Raw genomic sequence first — 15,017 nt, forward strand, 5'->3', positions numbered from 1 at the left:
GGGTTTACTAAGCAATCTCCCGGTTCTGGTCCAGGTTGGCTCTCAGGTCCTACAGCAGTCAAGTCATGGAACAACAGTCTCTTCCCCTCTAGGGGAAGAGTCTTTCATGTCTTTCCAATTCCCTATCAGTCCATCTAGTTCAATGACATTATCTCACTCCTTTGATAAGAAAATCAAAGCCCTGCCCTAGCCGGTTTGGCTCAGTGGATGGAGCATCGGCCTGCGGACTGAGGGGGCCCAGTTTCGATTCTGGTCAAGGGCACGTACCTCAGTTGCAGTCTTGCCCCCAATCTCACATTGATGTTTCTCTCTCTCTGTTTCTCCTTCTCCCTTCCACTCTCTCAAAAGATCAATGGAAAAATATCCTGGGGTGAGGATTGACAACAAACAACAACAAAAAGAAAACCAAAGCCCAGATTCCTCAGGTCAGCAAGGTCACTGTCCTGTCTCCGGCAGCTGACTTAAGGCATGAAGGCTGTGAATAAGCAAGTGAAGCAGAAGGCTCCAGACGGGCCTCACCCCAGGCCTGAGGAAGTGGAGGACCTGGAGCCCTTCCAGGAGAGCATCCGCAGTGCACAGAAGGAGAGATCTCAGAGAACAGCCAGAGTGCAAATCTTTATTACGAACTGGTTTCAACAAGAAAATGAGTGTTTATATCTAGAAACATGGACAGCTCTCCCCCAGCAGCACCCAGGGTGGGGAAGGAGGGCAGGAGTCTATTTAGGGTTTTCCCCTCCCTGCCCCAGTAGAAGTGGAACCCCAGGGAAAGGTCCAAGTTCCTTCCATCCAGCTGGGGGCCCCTGCGACTACCTCACCCAGGGCAGCCAGCAGCTGCGGGCAGGGCAGGAGGCTGAGCGGCTAAGGACCAGCCCTGGAGGGAGGTGTATAGAGAGGTCCAGGATGTGACCCCTCTAGGCTGACATCAGTCACCAAGGGGGTGTCATGGGCTGAGGGTTCTGAAGATACGACATCACCACGGCAGAGATGGACAGCCTGAGTGAGACGGGAGAAAGGTGTCAGTCAAGATGGGAAGGCTTGGGTCCTCCCCCACTTACTTAGGAGTCCCTCCTTCTCCAGGCCCAGCCTCACATGAAGCTACTCATCATCTGCTTAGTGTCTTCAGAGCTCCGGGAGTTGGCGAAGCTGATGAAGGAGCAGTAGACAGCAACCCAAGCGCACCACTTCAGCTGGGGAAAGGTAGGTAGATGGGTGGGTTAGGTCAGTGGAAGACAAGGGGCATTCCTAGGCACCGGTTCCCACCCCCTGGTTTCAACTGGGGCAGCGTAAACCTCGTCCCCCCCGTAAGTCTCATCCACCCAGAGCCTCCTCCAGGTACGGAGTTGCTGGCCCTACCCCCTGGCCAGGGCCTCTGACCCCACCCTCAGACCTAAAAAGGCAAGACTTCGACATAGCCCGTCCTGCTCATGACCCCGCTTTCTCCACCATCCCCTCCAAGTGGCTGTACAGTCTGGCCCCATCCTCACACCAACCTCCCACACACCCACCCTGACCCGGATTCCTGACTCCCTGATGGCTTTGGCTTCCTCCGTCCAACGTCAGCCCAGCCCCGCCCCTCAGCGCCGGCCCCGCTTCATTCCGAACCCGCCCCTGGCCTGGGAGCCCAGCAGAGACACGCAGCCCTGCCCACCTTCAGCATGAGGCCGCACATGCTGAAGATCATGCCGAGCAGGTTCATGTAGTCCGGCGTCGGGTCGTCCAAGGCCGGGTTACACTCGCTCGGCGGAGGCTTGTACCTGCGGCGGGATTGAGGGTCAGGGGCACTCACGTCCCGCCCCCGGATGGACAAGTGCTTCCCTATGGCCCCGACCCACAGTCCGAGCCTCGTTCCCATGACGCCGGGGTCCCTACCTCAGCACTTTGTTCGGCCTCCGCGGGTCCGACATGTTGTTCGTGGACATAGTGAGTCGGGGACGCCCCTCTTCCGCCGCCGGAGTGGCCCCTTCCGGCGTGGAAACCGACGGTGCTTTTTACAGTCACACCCGCAGCCCTCGCGCTTCCGTACCTAGCGGCGGGGGGGGCAGGTAGTGAAGGGAGAAACCTGGAACCTAGAGGCAGCCTGCAGCAATTGTATTTTCCAACATTACCTCCAAAAAGCCGAAACTGAGCCCGGAAGTGGGGAACCGGAAGTAGACCGCAGGGACAGTAATAAGGTTGCACCAAGCGAGAGACGCTCGGAAACTTCGGTACAGACCGATGGAAGGCGGCGAGGAAGGCATCTCGGAGCCATGTCTTTCCCTGAGCCCAAGCCGCGTGGCCCGGTGCTGCCGCAGAAACGGTTGAAGACGCTGGACTGCGGGCAGGGAGCGGTGCGAGCCGTGCGATTTAATGGTGAGCGCCCTCGTCTTCATTCCGGGTCGGCCTGTGTCCTCTCGAGGTCGGCAGCCCGGTAACCCCCGCCTGGTCTTCCCAAGTGGACGGCAATTACTGCCTGACGTGCGGCAGCGACAAGACCCTGAAGCTGTGGAACCCGCTGCGGGGGACGCTGCTGCGGACGTACAGCGGCCACGGCTACGAGGTGCTGGACGCGGCCGGGTGAGCCGGGACCAGGCCGGGAAAGGGGCATTGAGGCGGGGATCCCAGGTCGATGCTGACCTTCCCTCCCCTGCCCCCTAGTTCCTTTGACAACAGCAATCTCTGCTCCTGCGGCGGGGACAAGGCGGTGGTGCTGTGGGATGTGGCCTCCGGGCAGGTCGTGCGTAAATTCCGGGGTCACGCAGGGGTGAGTACAAGCAGAAAGAAGCCTCATTTAGAGCGTGGATAGCGGAGGGGACCCGCATTAGTGTGCAGGGGTGACAGGTACCCTACCACACACATATTACAGCGCATTCACAGGCCCCTTGCTTGCAGTACCCTCAAAACCTTTCACCTCCCCTACCCCTAGCTTTTGTCCTCACTTTAATCTGCACTGGAAACCCGGTCTTTATCCCAATCCTTCAAAGACCGGCCACCTCTGAGTGGTAGTCCTGTTTCTCAGAAGGTGAATACGGTGCAGTTTAATGAAGAGGCCACAGTCATCCTGTCAGGTGAGTGCCTGGCCTAGGCAGGGGCGCCCAGGGGAGCCCCTGCCCCCAAAACCTGACCCCACCTTCCTGCTGGCCTCACAGGCTCTATCGATTCCACCATCCGCTGCTGGGACTGCCGCTCTCGGAGGCCGGACCCAGTGCAGAAGCTGGACGAAGCCAAGGATGGTGTATCCAGTGTGAAGGTGTCAGACCATGAGGTCCTGGCAGGGTGAGTGGAGCTAGACCATTGCCCCTCCCCGGTTCCACTGCCTATCACAGCTGCCTCTGTGCTTAAGTCTACTCTCCTCACTGCCTCCCAAGACCCCGCACAGTCTGGTCCTTGCTGACCTCTCAGCTTCTATGATTTCCAGCCTCGTTTCAGGGAAATATGCCAAGCGTGCTTTGCAGCTGCTCTTCCTCTGCCTGGACTGCCTTTCTACTATTTACTGCAAGTGTTTTTGAGCACCTCCCAGGGGCCACTTTTTTAGGCAATGAGCATGTAGCAGTGAATAAGGGAAATAAGGAAAAAATTCCTGCCCACAGAGTTGATATTTAAAAAAGAAAAAATTCCCATGCAGAGCTGCTCACGTGTTGCACCACAGACCGAGAGTGCCACTCCCACCGTGGAGGGAGTGTGGACTGTCCAGCCTGTTGACTGGCCATTCCCACAAGGTTGGCTCCTTCTTGTCCTTCAAGTCCCAGTTCAGATGTCACCTTGGGAAGGACTTCCTATATTACCCTCAGTCAGTGAGGCTCCAGAAATGTTTCCTGGCTTGGTCGAAGCTGTGTCCCAAGCCATCCTTTCCTGCTATAGAATCTGGCCCAGAGAGGATGCTCGGTGCCTATCAGAAACGAATTGCGTTGTTCCTAATGGTCCCTGGGTCTGGGTCTCAAAGACAGTGCCTCAGAATTCCCCTCATGAATTCACTTCAGTGCATGTTTTCTTTTTTTCCTTTTTGTTAATCCTCACCCAAGGATATGTTTCCCATTGATTTTTAGAGGGTGGGAGGGAGGAGAGACAGAGAAAAACATCGATGTGAGATACATTGATTGGTTGCCTTCTGAACTCACCCTTACCAGGGCTGGGGAACTACAACTGAGGTATGAACCTTGATCCAGAATTGAACTCTCGACCCTTTAGTCCACAGTTCAACACTGAGAAAACTGGCTAGCCCTGAGACGGGAGTATGACAGTGAGGGGTGCATAGAAAGGATGGGCTCAGCCTTGTCCTGAGGGCCCTGACCAAGTGCAAGTGTAGAGGGACACAGGTTACCTAGAGCCATGGAGCCACTGGCACCAGTGGAAACTTTAATCGGATCCACCCTCTCTTGCAGCTCCGTGGACGGCCGGGTCAGGCGCTATGACCTGAGGATGGGACAACTCTTCTCAGACTACGTGGGCAGTGAGTGTGGCCAGGCTGTGGGGCAGGCAGGGGAGGCAGAGGCAGCAAAAGGGGCCCCAGCCCACCTGCCTATCCACCTCTCCCCTCCCCCCAGGCCCCATCACTTGCACCTGCTTCAGCCGGGATGGCCAGTGCACCCTGGTGTCCAGCCTGGACTCCACGTTGAGGCTTCTAGACAAGGACACAGGGGAGCTGCTAGGGGAGTGAGTCCTTGGGGTTGTGGGGCCCCTCCCCTTCCCCTCGCCTTTGCCCCTGGTAAGGCCCGAGCCCCACTGATTCCATCCACCCCCAGGTACACAGGCCATAAGAACCAGGAGTACAAGCTGGACTGCTGCCTGAGTGAGCGTGACACGCATGTAGTCAGCTGCTCCGAGGATGGGAAGGTGTTCTTTTGGGACCTGGTGGAGGTGAGCCTCTCCACCCCCACACTGCACTGTCCCCACTTTGCCTTTACCTCAGTCATTCCCAGACCGGGAAAAGGGAGTGCTATTAGAACAATGGCTAGAAGGAGAGGGCAGGAAAGGCATTCCAGCAAAGGGAACAGTATGTGCTAAGGCTTCTAAGTGTGGCACGCGATGGTCAGGAAACAGCAGCACTTCAGGATGGCAGTGGCAGCAGCAGGAGCCACATCAGGCAGGGCCACCAATGCCAGGCTGAGCCACTGGGACTGACCTTGAGGGTGGGGGAACCAACGGCGACATCTAACCCTGGGGGAGATGAGGCTGTAGTTGTTCAGGAAACCTGAGCTACTTCTGAGCATCCCTGTGGTTTCTGGCCCCAAGCCCTGTGAGCCGTATCCTGATGTGTCCCAGCCTGGTGGCGGCATCAGGCTGAGAACAGACAGGCTGGGCTTAGGGGATTCAGGGCTGGAGAGTCTCATGGAAGAAGATGTGGGTACTGGGGCTTGGCCAGGGAAGTCAGTCCCTTAAGAGGATGGAGGGAACTGGGGGACCTTGGGAACTTGAGGGGGACTAAGAAGGAGCCAATATTCTGCCTACTTCTTGAGGATCTGATAGAGCAGAGGTCACATTGAAGGAAGGGGACATTTCAAGGGAAAGAGGAACCGGGGCCTCCTTGAGAAACCGTATGTGTGGAGCTGCTGTGTCTGTAGGTTGATGAAGGAAGTGCAAACACTGATGCTGTCAAGTAGACCTGTAGAGCCCCTATGGCGACAGGGAGAGGGCAGCTGAAAGCCAGACATAACGGCTCAGAGCGGGGTGGTGGCCTCTGAGTATAGTCTAAAGCAGTGGTCGCCAACCTTTCGGACCTCACGGACCACTGCTGGTCTAAAGGCAGAACCAAGAGGATTTACAGATAAAGGGATGTGAGGTGTGAAAAAGACTCCCAAGGTTTTGGCTTGAACACCTGGAAGGACGGAGCCACTGAGAGGCTCATTTTTGGGCAGCCTAGTTTTGCAGTGACTGGAAAGCCATTAGAAGCAGATGGCTGAAGGTCAGGGGATGGGAGGCTCACTGATAACTGCTCCCCCCCTCCCTCCTTGTTCCACAGGGTGTCCTGGCCCTTGCCCTGCAGGTAGGTCCTGGTGTGGTGCAGTCACTGGCCTACCACCCCACAGAGCCCTGCCTGCTGACTGCCATGGGGGGCAGCATCCATTGCTGGCGGGAAGAGGCCTACGAGACTGAGGGTGGCACAGGTTGAGGCCAGGGGACCCACCACCACTAAGGACACAGATGCAGACTCTGGACCACTGAGACCATTTATTCCAGATGTGCTACTGACCAAGGAGTGGGGGAGGGGCCGGGTCTGAAAACAAATAAATAGGGGGAGGGCCACCGCTGTCAGTCTTTGTTCTTCTCAGGCATGAAGGCATCTACCTTCTGGGCAAAGGTTTCAGCCACAAGCAAGGGGAAGACCAGGGAGGCATCAGCATAGACCTGTGGAGGGGACCCAGGTAACCACAGGACCCAGAGCTAGAGCTTGGGAGACCCTACACCCCAGCAGGCTGGCTGGCCCTCACCTTGACAGGCTCTGCATCCATCTTGATCTTGCCCCAAGAGACAGCTTCGTCCGGCCGGGCACCAGAGTCAGAGCCATCAAACTCCTGGGCCGTGTTGATGTAGACAGCATAGTCAGCCCCATTCCGCTGCGGGCGGGGAGACAGACAGACACACACATATAGAGGCAGGGCACTGCAGCTAGAGAAGCTGAGCCATGTGTCCTAGATAAAGGAGGGCCCCTTGGTGGCCCCTCTCTGCAAGGGATGGGTCCTACATCAATGCTGGGCAGTTAGGGGTTGGAGAGTTACTGGGCAAATGATAGGTAGTATTGCCCCAAAACAACCTCCTAGAGCCCTGACCGGTTTGGCTCAGTGGATAGAGTGTCGGCCTGCGGACTGAAGGGTCCCGGGTTCGATTCCAGTCAAGGGCATGTACCTTGGTTTCGGGCATATCCTCAGTGGGGGGTGTGCAGGAGGCAGCTGATCGATGTTTCTCTCATCGATGTTTCTAACTTTCTATCCCTCTCCCTTCCTCGCTGTAAAAAATCAATAAAATGTATTTAAAAAAAAAAAAAAACCTCCTAGAGAGCAATAACCCTCTCACATCTGCCACCAACTCTATCTTTATTTATTTTTTAATATATTTTATTGATTTTTTTACAGAGGTAGAAACATCGATGAGAGAGAAACATCGATCAGCTGCCTCCTGCACACCCCTTACTGGGGATGTGCCCGAAACCAAGGTACATGCCCTTGACCGGAATCGAACCTGGGACCCTTCAGTCCACAGGGGCCGACAATCTATCCACTGAGCCAAACCGGTCAGGGCTCACCAACTCTAGAAAACCTCTGAACCCAACCACTTCTTCCCTGCCTTGGTCCCTACCCTGGTGCTGGCCCTAGTTGTTCCCCCTGCAGCAGCCAGAGGGCACCTGTGAGCACCTGAGTCACAGCCCTCAAGGCCCTGCAAGTCTGGCCTCACACCTCCAACTCTCCCCCCTTCACAGGCCTCCCAGCTGTTCCTAACTTATTTCAGCCACCTCAGAGCCTTTACACTGGCTGTTCCCTCTGCTGGGACCTCTTCCTCAAGGCAACCACATGGCTCCAGGGAGACATCTACTAAATTTGCTCTATTCACAGGTCACATTTCCCAGAAAGGCTTCTCTTTTTGGTACAGTGTACCTTTTTATTACCATCTTGTCATCCCTCATTTTTCTCCATGGCAATGACTGCCACCTAACTTACTGTCTCCCCAACTAAAACATCAGTCCCAGGAAGGCAGGGATCCTGGCCTGTCCATGGCTGTGTCTGCAGCATGGGGCCTAGGCCTAGCACACAGACATCGCTACATGGCAGACCCAAGTGCCACCCCCACACTAGGGACCAGGTGCTCCATCCCCACTCACCATGAGGTTGGCATTTGCGATGTGGTGCTTGATCAAACCCCCACCCAGGATGATCATGCCAGAGCGCTTGGCAAAGATGGCCTGTGTGTTGATGAGCCTCAGATCTGGGGAAGAGAACTGTGATCAGGCCCTGGGCCCAGCCAGCCCTCCTCCCCGACTCCTCTGGCCCCCACACCTCACCCTCCACGATGTCCAAGACCAGACCCGGGTTCTTGTAGGAATGGAAAAAGATCATGTCGCCCAGCGAGCCATCTGTGAGTGCCGGGCTCAGTACGGGGATGTGGTTCTGGGGGAGTGCAGGACAGGACAGCAGCAGGAGTCAGATCCTGGTGGGGATAGGCTGGTCCCCATTCTGGCAGCATTCCCTCTCTGCCCGATTCTGGGCATGGGGTTTAACTTTTCTGGGCCTCAGTTTCCTTGACTGTAAAATGATAGTAACAGTACCTCCCTCACAGACGAGGAAGCATTTATAAGAAAACCCACCCAAAACACTTAGGCCCATGCCCAGCACATAGAGAATGGCAGGCTGTTATTGTTCCCACTGCTGGACGTCATAGCCTCTGAGGAGCAGGGGCCCTAGCACTGCCCCAACTGCTCCCAGGTGGTGTAGGAGTAGAGCTAGGATATGAGGACCACACTCAATAGCTGCGTGACCTCAGAAAAGCTGCCGAGCCTGTGTCTGAAATTCCTCATCTAAGTGCAGGTGATGAGAACAGCACTGACTCCCTAGGCGACTGTGAAGATGAAACGAGTCCAGCCCCTCACCTTCTGGGCCCAGTAATACACTGACTCTGGGTGGTTGATCTCCTTGCCGAGGCGGGCAATCATCTTGGAAGGCGTCCACTTCACACCCTGGGAGGGGACATCAGCTTCAGCCAATGGTGCCTTCCCTTACTGCCACCATGCTAGCCCCCCAGGTTGTCCCAGCCCCACCTCTGTGTTCTGCTCCAGCACCATCTGGTCCAGAATGGGCATTAGCCAGTCCTCAAACTTGCAGTAATTGTCATTGGGCACCAGCAGGTTCCCAATCCTGGAGACAGGAGGCAGATAGGCATCAGGCCCCAGGACCCTCAGTCCAGCTCCCCTGCCCAACACCACTTAGGCCCCCCACCTGTTAATCCCATTCTCGCGTAGCTCCTTCCCCCTGAGGCTGAACTCGCCCAGGTATGTGGGTGCCAGGCACTTGATGAGATCCTCCTCCACGCCCCCAGCCGTAGTAACCAGGACATCCACCTGCAGCCACAGGCAATGAGGTTGGCCCAGATAGGAGGACCCTGCCCTCATTCTGGGCAGGGCTCCTAACTCCCAACCCTCACCTAGTAACTTTACAGGAATGTCTGCTGCAAAACAAAACTCAATCCTGTCCCTCTGCTTAGAATTGGCCCATGTCTATCTTACTAAAATACCAGTAATCTTATTGCCCACTGAGACCCAGAGAGGTCAAGGCCACAGCCCATCCCATCAGCTCCTCACCATGTTGTGCTGCACAAGATAGCGGATAGTCTCACGAATGCCTGAACTGATGAGGTTGGACGTGTAGCCCAGGAAAATGGTGCAGCCGGTGAGTGGGCGGCGGCTCTGGGTCAGGTCTTCGTGCTGGTCTTCATCCTGCGGCAGAGGTTCCAGCTTCTTCTCTATCTGTGTGCGAGAGAGGAGTCAAATTAACCTCTGAACCCGAACTCCAGCCCAAGGACGCCAGTGGTTTTCAGGATTACACTCCGCTCCCAAGCCCTGCCCACTCGGAAAGAGGAGCACTTATACCAGGAACCAGGGGAGGGAGTGCAACTCCGCCCCTTTCACAGGTTGGCTCTGCGGCACACCCTCGCTTTGCCTCACTCGGGAATCGGAGCATCTTTGCAGGATTCAGCCGCCTTTCCGCTGGGAGGAGCAAATCCAAGGCCCTGCCCTGACTTAGGCTCTTCCAATTCCTCCTCCCAGGCCACGGTCTAGCCCTAGGCTCCTTCCACTTCAGAAAATAGACAGACTATAAGCCGCCCTCTACCTAGGGTCAGTCCCCGCCCCTTATTGATGTTAGGGTATCGCTGCTGGGGGGGGGGGCAACTTCCTCTCTTTAACACAGAAACTCCAACCCCGGTATAGCCCACCTCTCCAACTATTGGGCCGCCCCTACGAAGGACACGCCTCTTTCTCAGGTAAGCCCCGCCCCCTTCACGAACTGCACTGCGTTGGTGCCACTAGAGGCCACGCCCCCGCCTCACCATGGCATTGATTTGGTGCACCGCGCGCCCGAAGTTGGTGGCCTGGAAACCAGTGGTGCCGAAGGCTTCCAGCATCGCGCGGTAGTCCACGCCACGGTTGAAGTCGTAGCCCCGGACCTGGGCGCTCTCGGACGGCAGCGCCGAGCTGTGCTGAAGCCTAAACTCCATGCTCCGCCGCCGCGCTCGGATCAGAGCAGTCCCACGCCAGCCTTCAGGGGCCGCAAACGCTGTACCTGGCACGCGCTTCTCCACAAGAGCACAGCAAACAGGGCTCGGAAAAAACGGGAGAGGGAGACCGGAAGTTGTTTAGTCACATGGCCGTCTTCGAGGCCCCTAGTCCGGGGCGTGGCCTGTTGCGAAATACGGAAGCCGCTTAGAGCCCTTATTCCTTTTCGCGACGCGCCTCACAGGAAGGAGAACTCTGCCGCCTAGTGGAGGCACACCGCGTTGCGGGGCGCCTGTCCTTTGGTTTCTGTCCCCTGGAGTGAGAGAATGGCTTCTTCTTTTTTTTTTTTTATTGATTTTTTACAGAGAGGAAGGGAGAGGGATAGAGAGTTAGAAACATCGATGAGAGAGAAACATCGATCAGCTGCCTCCTGCACACTTCCTACTGGGTATGTGCCCGCAACCAAGGTACATGCCCTTGACTGGAATCGAACCTGGGACCCTTGAGTCCGAAGGCCGACGCTCTATCCACTGAGCCAAACCGGTCAGGGTGAGAATGGCTTCTTAAACGTCCCCTTGGACAGAATTCAAGTCATCGGGAACTGTCAGTTTCTGCCACTGAGCATCTCTTATCCAATGGGTATTGATCCTTGTCCGTACCTCGCAAGTCCGTGAATGCAGGATTTTGTCTGGTTTCACTGCTGAGCCCCTTACCCTAAGCCGGTGGTTCTCAACCTTGGCTGCACATTAGAATCACCTGGGAATCTTTTTAAAATCCTGATTTCTGGGCCTCGTCCTCCGGAAATTCTGTTTCTTTACTAATGTTGTGGCCCCACCCCGTAACAAAGAAACAGAATTTCCAGAGGATGAGGCCCAGAAATCAGGATTTTAAAAAGATTCCCAGGTGAATCTAATGTGCAGCCAAGGTTGAGAACCACTGCCCTAAGCAGTGTTGGACTCATATTGGGATCTCAGCAAAGATACTGAATGAATGAATGAATGAATGAATGGATGAACGAATGAACACATACAAGGGCATCAGCATGATCCATGAGGAATGAAGGAGGAAGAAGTTGGTAAATGAATTCAGAGTGGGCAGGAGGTGCCAGACCAGGCAGGAGCCTATGGGCTGTAGTAAGGAAGGTGGGTTTTATTCTTAGAGGCTGAGAAACCACTGGAGAGTTTTAAAAAGGAAGGGAGGGCCCTGGCCATTGTGGCCAGTTGGTTGCATGTCATCCCATTCACAAGGTTGCCGGTTCAATTCCTGGTCAAGGCACATGCCCAGGTTTCCAGGCTCCATCCCCAGTAGGGGGCATGCAGGAGGCAGCCAATTGATGTTTCACTCTTACATCAATGTTTCCCTCTCCCTCTCCTTTCCTCTTTCTCTCAAAATCAATTTAAAATCTTTTTTAAAAAAGGAAGTGAGAGACTAAAAATAAGACTCACCATCTTAACCATTTTTAGTGTATAGGTCAGCAGCATTAAGCACATCACATGGTTATGCAAACAGTTGCAAGCACTATCCATCTCCAGAACGTTTTTATCTTCCCAAGCTCTGTCCATATTAAACACCAGCTCCCCATTCCCCTACCCCAGCCCCTAGTGCCTACCATCTTACGTTCTGTCTCTATAAATTTGATTCCTCTAGGGACCTCACATGCATGGAATCGTATGTCCATTTGTGACTGGCTTATTTCACTCAGCATAATGTCCTCGAGGTTGGTTCATCCATGTTATTCTGATTTGCTTTTTAACATTTCCCACTGGCTGCCTTGAGAATAGTGGCGGGGGTGGGGGTGGACCAGGGTGGACTGGTCCAAGTGAGCAAGGGTGGAGATGGGACCCATGTGGTGGTGGAGAGAAGTGACCAGATTCAGGACCTAATTTGAAGGTTAATTGGCTGGGACTTGAGAAGGGATTAGAGGTGGGGATACCGGAAAGAGAGGAATAAAGGAGTTTGAGATTTGGGCCAGGGCAGTTTGGTGGATGGTGGTGAATCTGGGGGCAGAGGGTCTGGGGAGAAGGCAATCCAGAATCCAGCCTTGGCCTACTTAGGTGAGAGACACCGGAGCGATGGGTGGGATGGACCAAGGAGACTGGAGGGTCCTCAGGGGGATCGAGGTCAGGGCAGGGCTGGGTTGGGGCAAAGGAAGCCATCAGCATAAGCCGTGGACTGAGGCATCCATGTTGTGGATCCTGGAACAGAGAGTGTAGATGGAGAGGAGAGGCAGGGATGCACCCGAGCCTGGGGGCACTGCACACTGGGGTACAGAGGCTGGTAAAAGAGGGGTGTTGGGGCCAGTTAGCAGGGGATTAAGCAGATCAGTGACAGGCCAAGGCCACACACTCCCTCTGCCAAGGTAACGCAAGACCACAGGGTGCCCACCAGGCCTCCTGGGGCAGGGAGCCCCTTGGCTGAGGCAGCTGCTGCTGCTGTCACTGGTGACATTTCACTCCGTGAGTGTCCTGGCTTCAAAGTCTCTGCAGGGGTCAGGGAGGAGGGGACTGGAGAGGCCAGGTCGGGGTGGGGGGTGAGGGAGAGAGGCAGAGCAGGGCCACAGGAGAACTGAGCAGCCAGGAGTCGGCCAGAGTCCTCAGCTGAGGTATGTGGTTCTGATGGGTGGGGAGCATCCACCCCTATCCCACAGTTCTCAGGGGACACCAGGAGAGGTGCAGGGACCCTCGCGTGGCCTAGGACTCCAGGTCTGGGTTCAGCCTGCTTCCTATGGCCCTTCTCCCCCTCCCCCAGATGTCCAGCAAGGAGGCCATTGGCTGCGACATCGGGCAGGCCCGCCAGGCCGTGGAGCAGCTGAGGATGGAGGCTGGCATCGACCGCATAAAGGTGAGGCTGAGGCCAGATGGGCACGCCTGGGCGAGGGGACAGAGGGACAGCCAAGGTCTGGCTGACTGAGCTGGCCTGCAGGTGTCCAAGGCAGCCGCTGACCTGCTGCAGTTCTGCATGGAGCAGGCCAAGAGCGACCCGTTCCTGGTGGGCATCCCTGCTGCCACCAACCCCTTCAAGGAGAAGAAGCCTTGCGCCATCCTATGATACTGGCCCCGAGGCCCCCTCAATAAACATGAAGTAAATGCTCCACAGGGCTTGGTGAGGGGCAATGGGGGGCAGTGGGGAGCTGCAGGCTTGCAGGGGCACTGGCCCAGCCCCCTCCCCGGCCCACTCCGGGGTCACTGCCACAGGGGCACACCCCCTGGACTCTGGACAGAAGAGCACACACCTATGGGCTAGCCCTAGCAGGTCCCCTCTCCCTCTGCACAAACACATTCAGGGACAGTCCCTTTCTACACGCCATTGCACACTGCATACATACACGTCTCTCTCACACACACACACACACACACACACACACACACACACACAGGTGTCATCACACAGACAGGTGCCCACATCCTCCAGAATCTCCCTCTTCCTCACACGTGCACACTCACGGGCATGCAGACAGTCACAGACGGGGTTACAGTGACAACACATTCAGCCTTTCTACACGCCATTGCACACTGCATACATACACGTCTCTCTCACACACACACACACACACACACACACACACACACAGGTGTCATCACACAGACAGGTGCCCACATCCTCCAGAATCTCCCTCTTCCTCACACGTGCACACTCACGGGCATGCAGACAGTCACAGACGGGGTTACAGTGACATCACACACAGCCAGCTACCTCGCCTCCCTGGCGATGCACAGACACACACGATCCCAGGAATGCACTTGGGTGGACACAGGCGCGCCCAGACATACACAGCAGAGGCCAGGGCGGTTGGGTGGATGGCGATGACTTTGGGGGCATCCCCAGCGTCCCAGCCCCCAGCAGGCACCACTCCAGGCCACAGCACCAGTACATCAGGTTTATTTCCCCTTCGCTCTCAAGGGAAAGCAGGCGTCCAATCGTAAACAGGACCTGAGGGTGGGCTGGAACGTGGAGCACAGACCAGGGACCCTGCCCAATGGTGGCCTGGAGTCCTTGTGCCCCAGGCCTGAGCCCAGGGCAGCACCAGAAAAGGGAGGGCCCCCCCCGCCCCGAGAACAGAGGCCTTGACCCAGCCTGCCGGCCAGCAGATCCACATCCATATCCATGTCTGCCTGCTCAGGCCTGGAGCCTCCAGACTTCCAGCGACAGGCCCCCAGAGGCGGCCACCACCAGGTTGCCCTCAGCACAGATCTGGGCAGGGAGATGAAGACTCAGGGGTGCCCTCGGCAACCAGCAGGGCATGTGGGGCAGGGCACGTGGCGTAGGGCCTTACCCCATTCAGCACGTTGTCGTGGCTTCGGGTGCAGATGGTCCGTGGTGGGTCTGTGGGCACGTGTACCTGGTGACGGGCAACAGACGAAGGTCAAGAGGTGTGCCCCCTGCCAGTGGGGGCGGCGTGGGAGGGGGCTTGTCATGGGGCCTCACCCGGATGGTCTTGTCAGTGGACGTGGTGTACAAGGCCCCCAGCGAGTGTTTGATCCCTGTGATCTGAGACCTGTGGCCCACATCGAAGGACTGCAGGGAGGAGGGACAGGTGACACTCAGGCGAGGCTCTCCTCAGGCTAGCCACCCATCGCCACGGGGGGTCTAGGGGTAGGGAGGAGGCTGAGGAAGGAGGGGGCAGGGGCAAAGGCCCTGGCAGACCCGGACAAGTTGGAAGCAGCCGTCCCGGTTGGCGAAGACGTGCAGCAGACCCTGGTTGTCACCAGCCCAGAGCTGGGGCTCTTGGTAGGACATGCAGAGCAGGTAGGAGTCCAGCTGTGGGAGGGACACGGGATGGAGCCGCTCAGGCTGGGCCAGGCCGCAGCCCCCCTCCCTCGGGAGGCGGGGGAGGGCCCACCTG

General features: G+C 56.5%; 5 protein-coding genes across 11 annotated transcripts in view; 2 read left to right on the plus strand and 3 right to left on the minus strand.

Moving 5' to 3' along the window:
- Positions 1-602: 602 nt before the first annotated feature.
- On the minus strand, positions 603-2,105 carry WDR83OS (WD repeat domain 83 opposite strand). Its single transcript, XM_005881551.2, has 4 exons — positions 1,870-2,105; positions 1,649-1,754; positions 1,090-1,187; positions 603-993 (listed from the first exon to the last, which is right to left on the minus strand). The coding sequence occupies exons 1-4, from the start codon at positions 1,917-1,919 to the stop codon at positions 927-929; spliced, it is 321 nt and encodes a 106-aa protein (XP_005881613.1). The 5' UTR covers positions 1,920-2,105; the 3' UTR covers positions 603-926.
- Positions 2,106-2,171: 66 nt separating this feature from the next.
- On the plus strand, positions 2,172-6,219 carry WDR83 (WD repeat domain 83). Its single transcript, XM_005881550.2, has 9 exons — positions 2,172-2,349; positions 2,433-2,553; positions 2,635-2,740; positions 2,996-3,044; positions 3,126-3,252; positions 4,359-4,426; positions 4,521-4,629; positions 4,719-4,833; positions 5,936-6,219. Exons 1-9 carry the CDS (start codon positions 2,247-2,249, stop codon positions 6,083-6,085), a joined length of 948 nt encoding a protein of 315 aa, XP_005881612.1. The 5' UTR covers positions 2,172-2,246; the 3' UTR covers positions 6,086-6,219.
- Positions 6,130-10,533, minus strand: DHPS (deoxyhypusine synthase). Of its 4 annotated transcripts, none has more exons than XM_014529446.1 (9): positions 10,009-10,525; positions 9,263-9,427; positions 8,901-9,022; positions 8,723-8,819; positions 8,555-8,641; positions 7,970-8,075; positions 7,790-7,893; positions 6,405-6,488; positions 6,130-6,321 (listed from the first exon to the last, which is right to left on the minus strand). In XM_014529446.1, the coding sequence occupies exons 1-9, from the start codon at positions 10,174-10,176 to the stop codon at positions 6,226-6,228; spliced, it is 1,029 nt and encodes a 342-aa protein (XP_014384932.1). In that variant the 5' UTR covers positions 10,177-10,525; the 3' UTR covers positions 6,130-6,225. The 4 variants fall into 4 exon arrangements, with proteins under 4 accessions (XP_014384932.1, XP_005881665.1, XP_014384935.1 ...); XM_005881603.2 differs by having other exon boundaries at positions 6,405-6,530; positions 10,009-10,523; XM_014529449.1 differs by lacking the exon at positions 6,130-6,321 and having other exon boundaries at positions 6,401-6,488; positions 7,970-8,115; positions 10,009-10,533.
- On the plus strand, positions 9,626-13,265 carry LOC102240295 (guanine nucleotide-binding protein G(I)/G(S)/G(O) subunit gamma-7). 4 transcript variants are annotated; one of them, XM_005881548.2, is made up of 4 exons: positions 9,626-9,942; positions 11,822-11,891; positions 12,923-13,015; positions 13,097-13,265. In XM_005881548.2, exons 3-4 carry the CDS (start codon positions 12,923-12,925, stop codon positions 13,220-13,222), a joined length of 219 nt encoding a protein of 72 aa, XP_005881610.1. In that variant the 5' UTR covers positions 9,626-9,942; positions 11,822-11,891; the 3' UTR covers positions 13,223-13,265. The 4 variants fall into 4 exon arrangements, with proteins under 4 accessions (XP_005881610.1, XP_005881611.1, XP_005881609.1 ...); XM_005881549.2 differs by lacking the exon at positions 11,822-11,891; XM_005881547.2 differs by lacking the exons at positions 9,626-9,942; positions 11,822-11,891 and adding an exon at positions 11,898-12,776.
- A 766-nt stretch (positions 13,266-14,031) lies between these two features.
- The window catches only part of FBXW9 (F-box and WD repeat domain containing 9), a 4,962-nt gene continuing 3,976 nt past the window's right edge, over positions 14,032-15,017 (minus strand). The window contains exons 7-10 of the mRNA XM_014529450.1: positions 14,819-14,932; positions 14,600-14,689; positions 14,448-14,513; positions 14,032-14,365 (exon numbers count right to left, since the gene is read on the minus strand). Coding sequence (XP_014384936.1) covers positions 14,291-14,365; positions 14,448-14,513; positions 14,600-14,689; positions 14,819-14,932 — 345 coding nt within the window. The 3' untranslated portion in view covers positions 14,032-14,290. The remainder of the gene's footprint in view (positions 14,366-14,447; positions 14,514-14,599; positions 14,690-14,818; positions 14,933-15,017) is intronic.

Source organism: Myotis brandtii, unplaced genomic scaffold (assembly GCF_000412655.1).
Source record: "Myotis brandtii unplaced genomic scaffold, ASM41265v1 scaffold680, whole genome shotgun sequence".
In the NCBI taxonomy this organism is placed as follows: domain Eukaryota; kingdom Metazoa; phylum Chordata; class Mammalia; order Chiroptera; family Vespertilionidae; genus Myotis; species Myotis brandtii.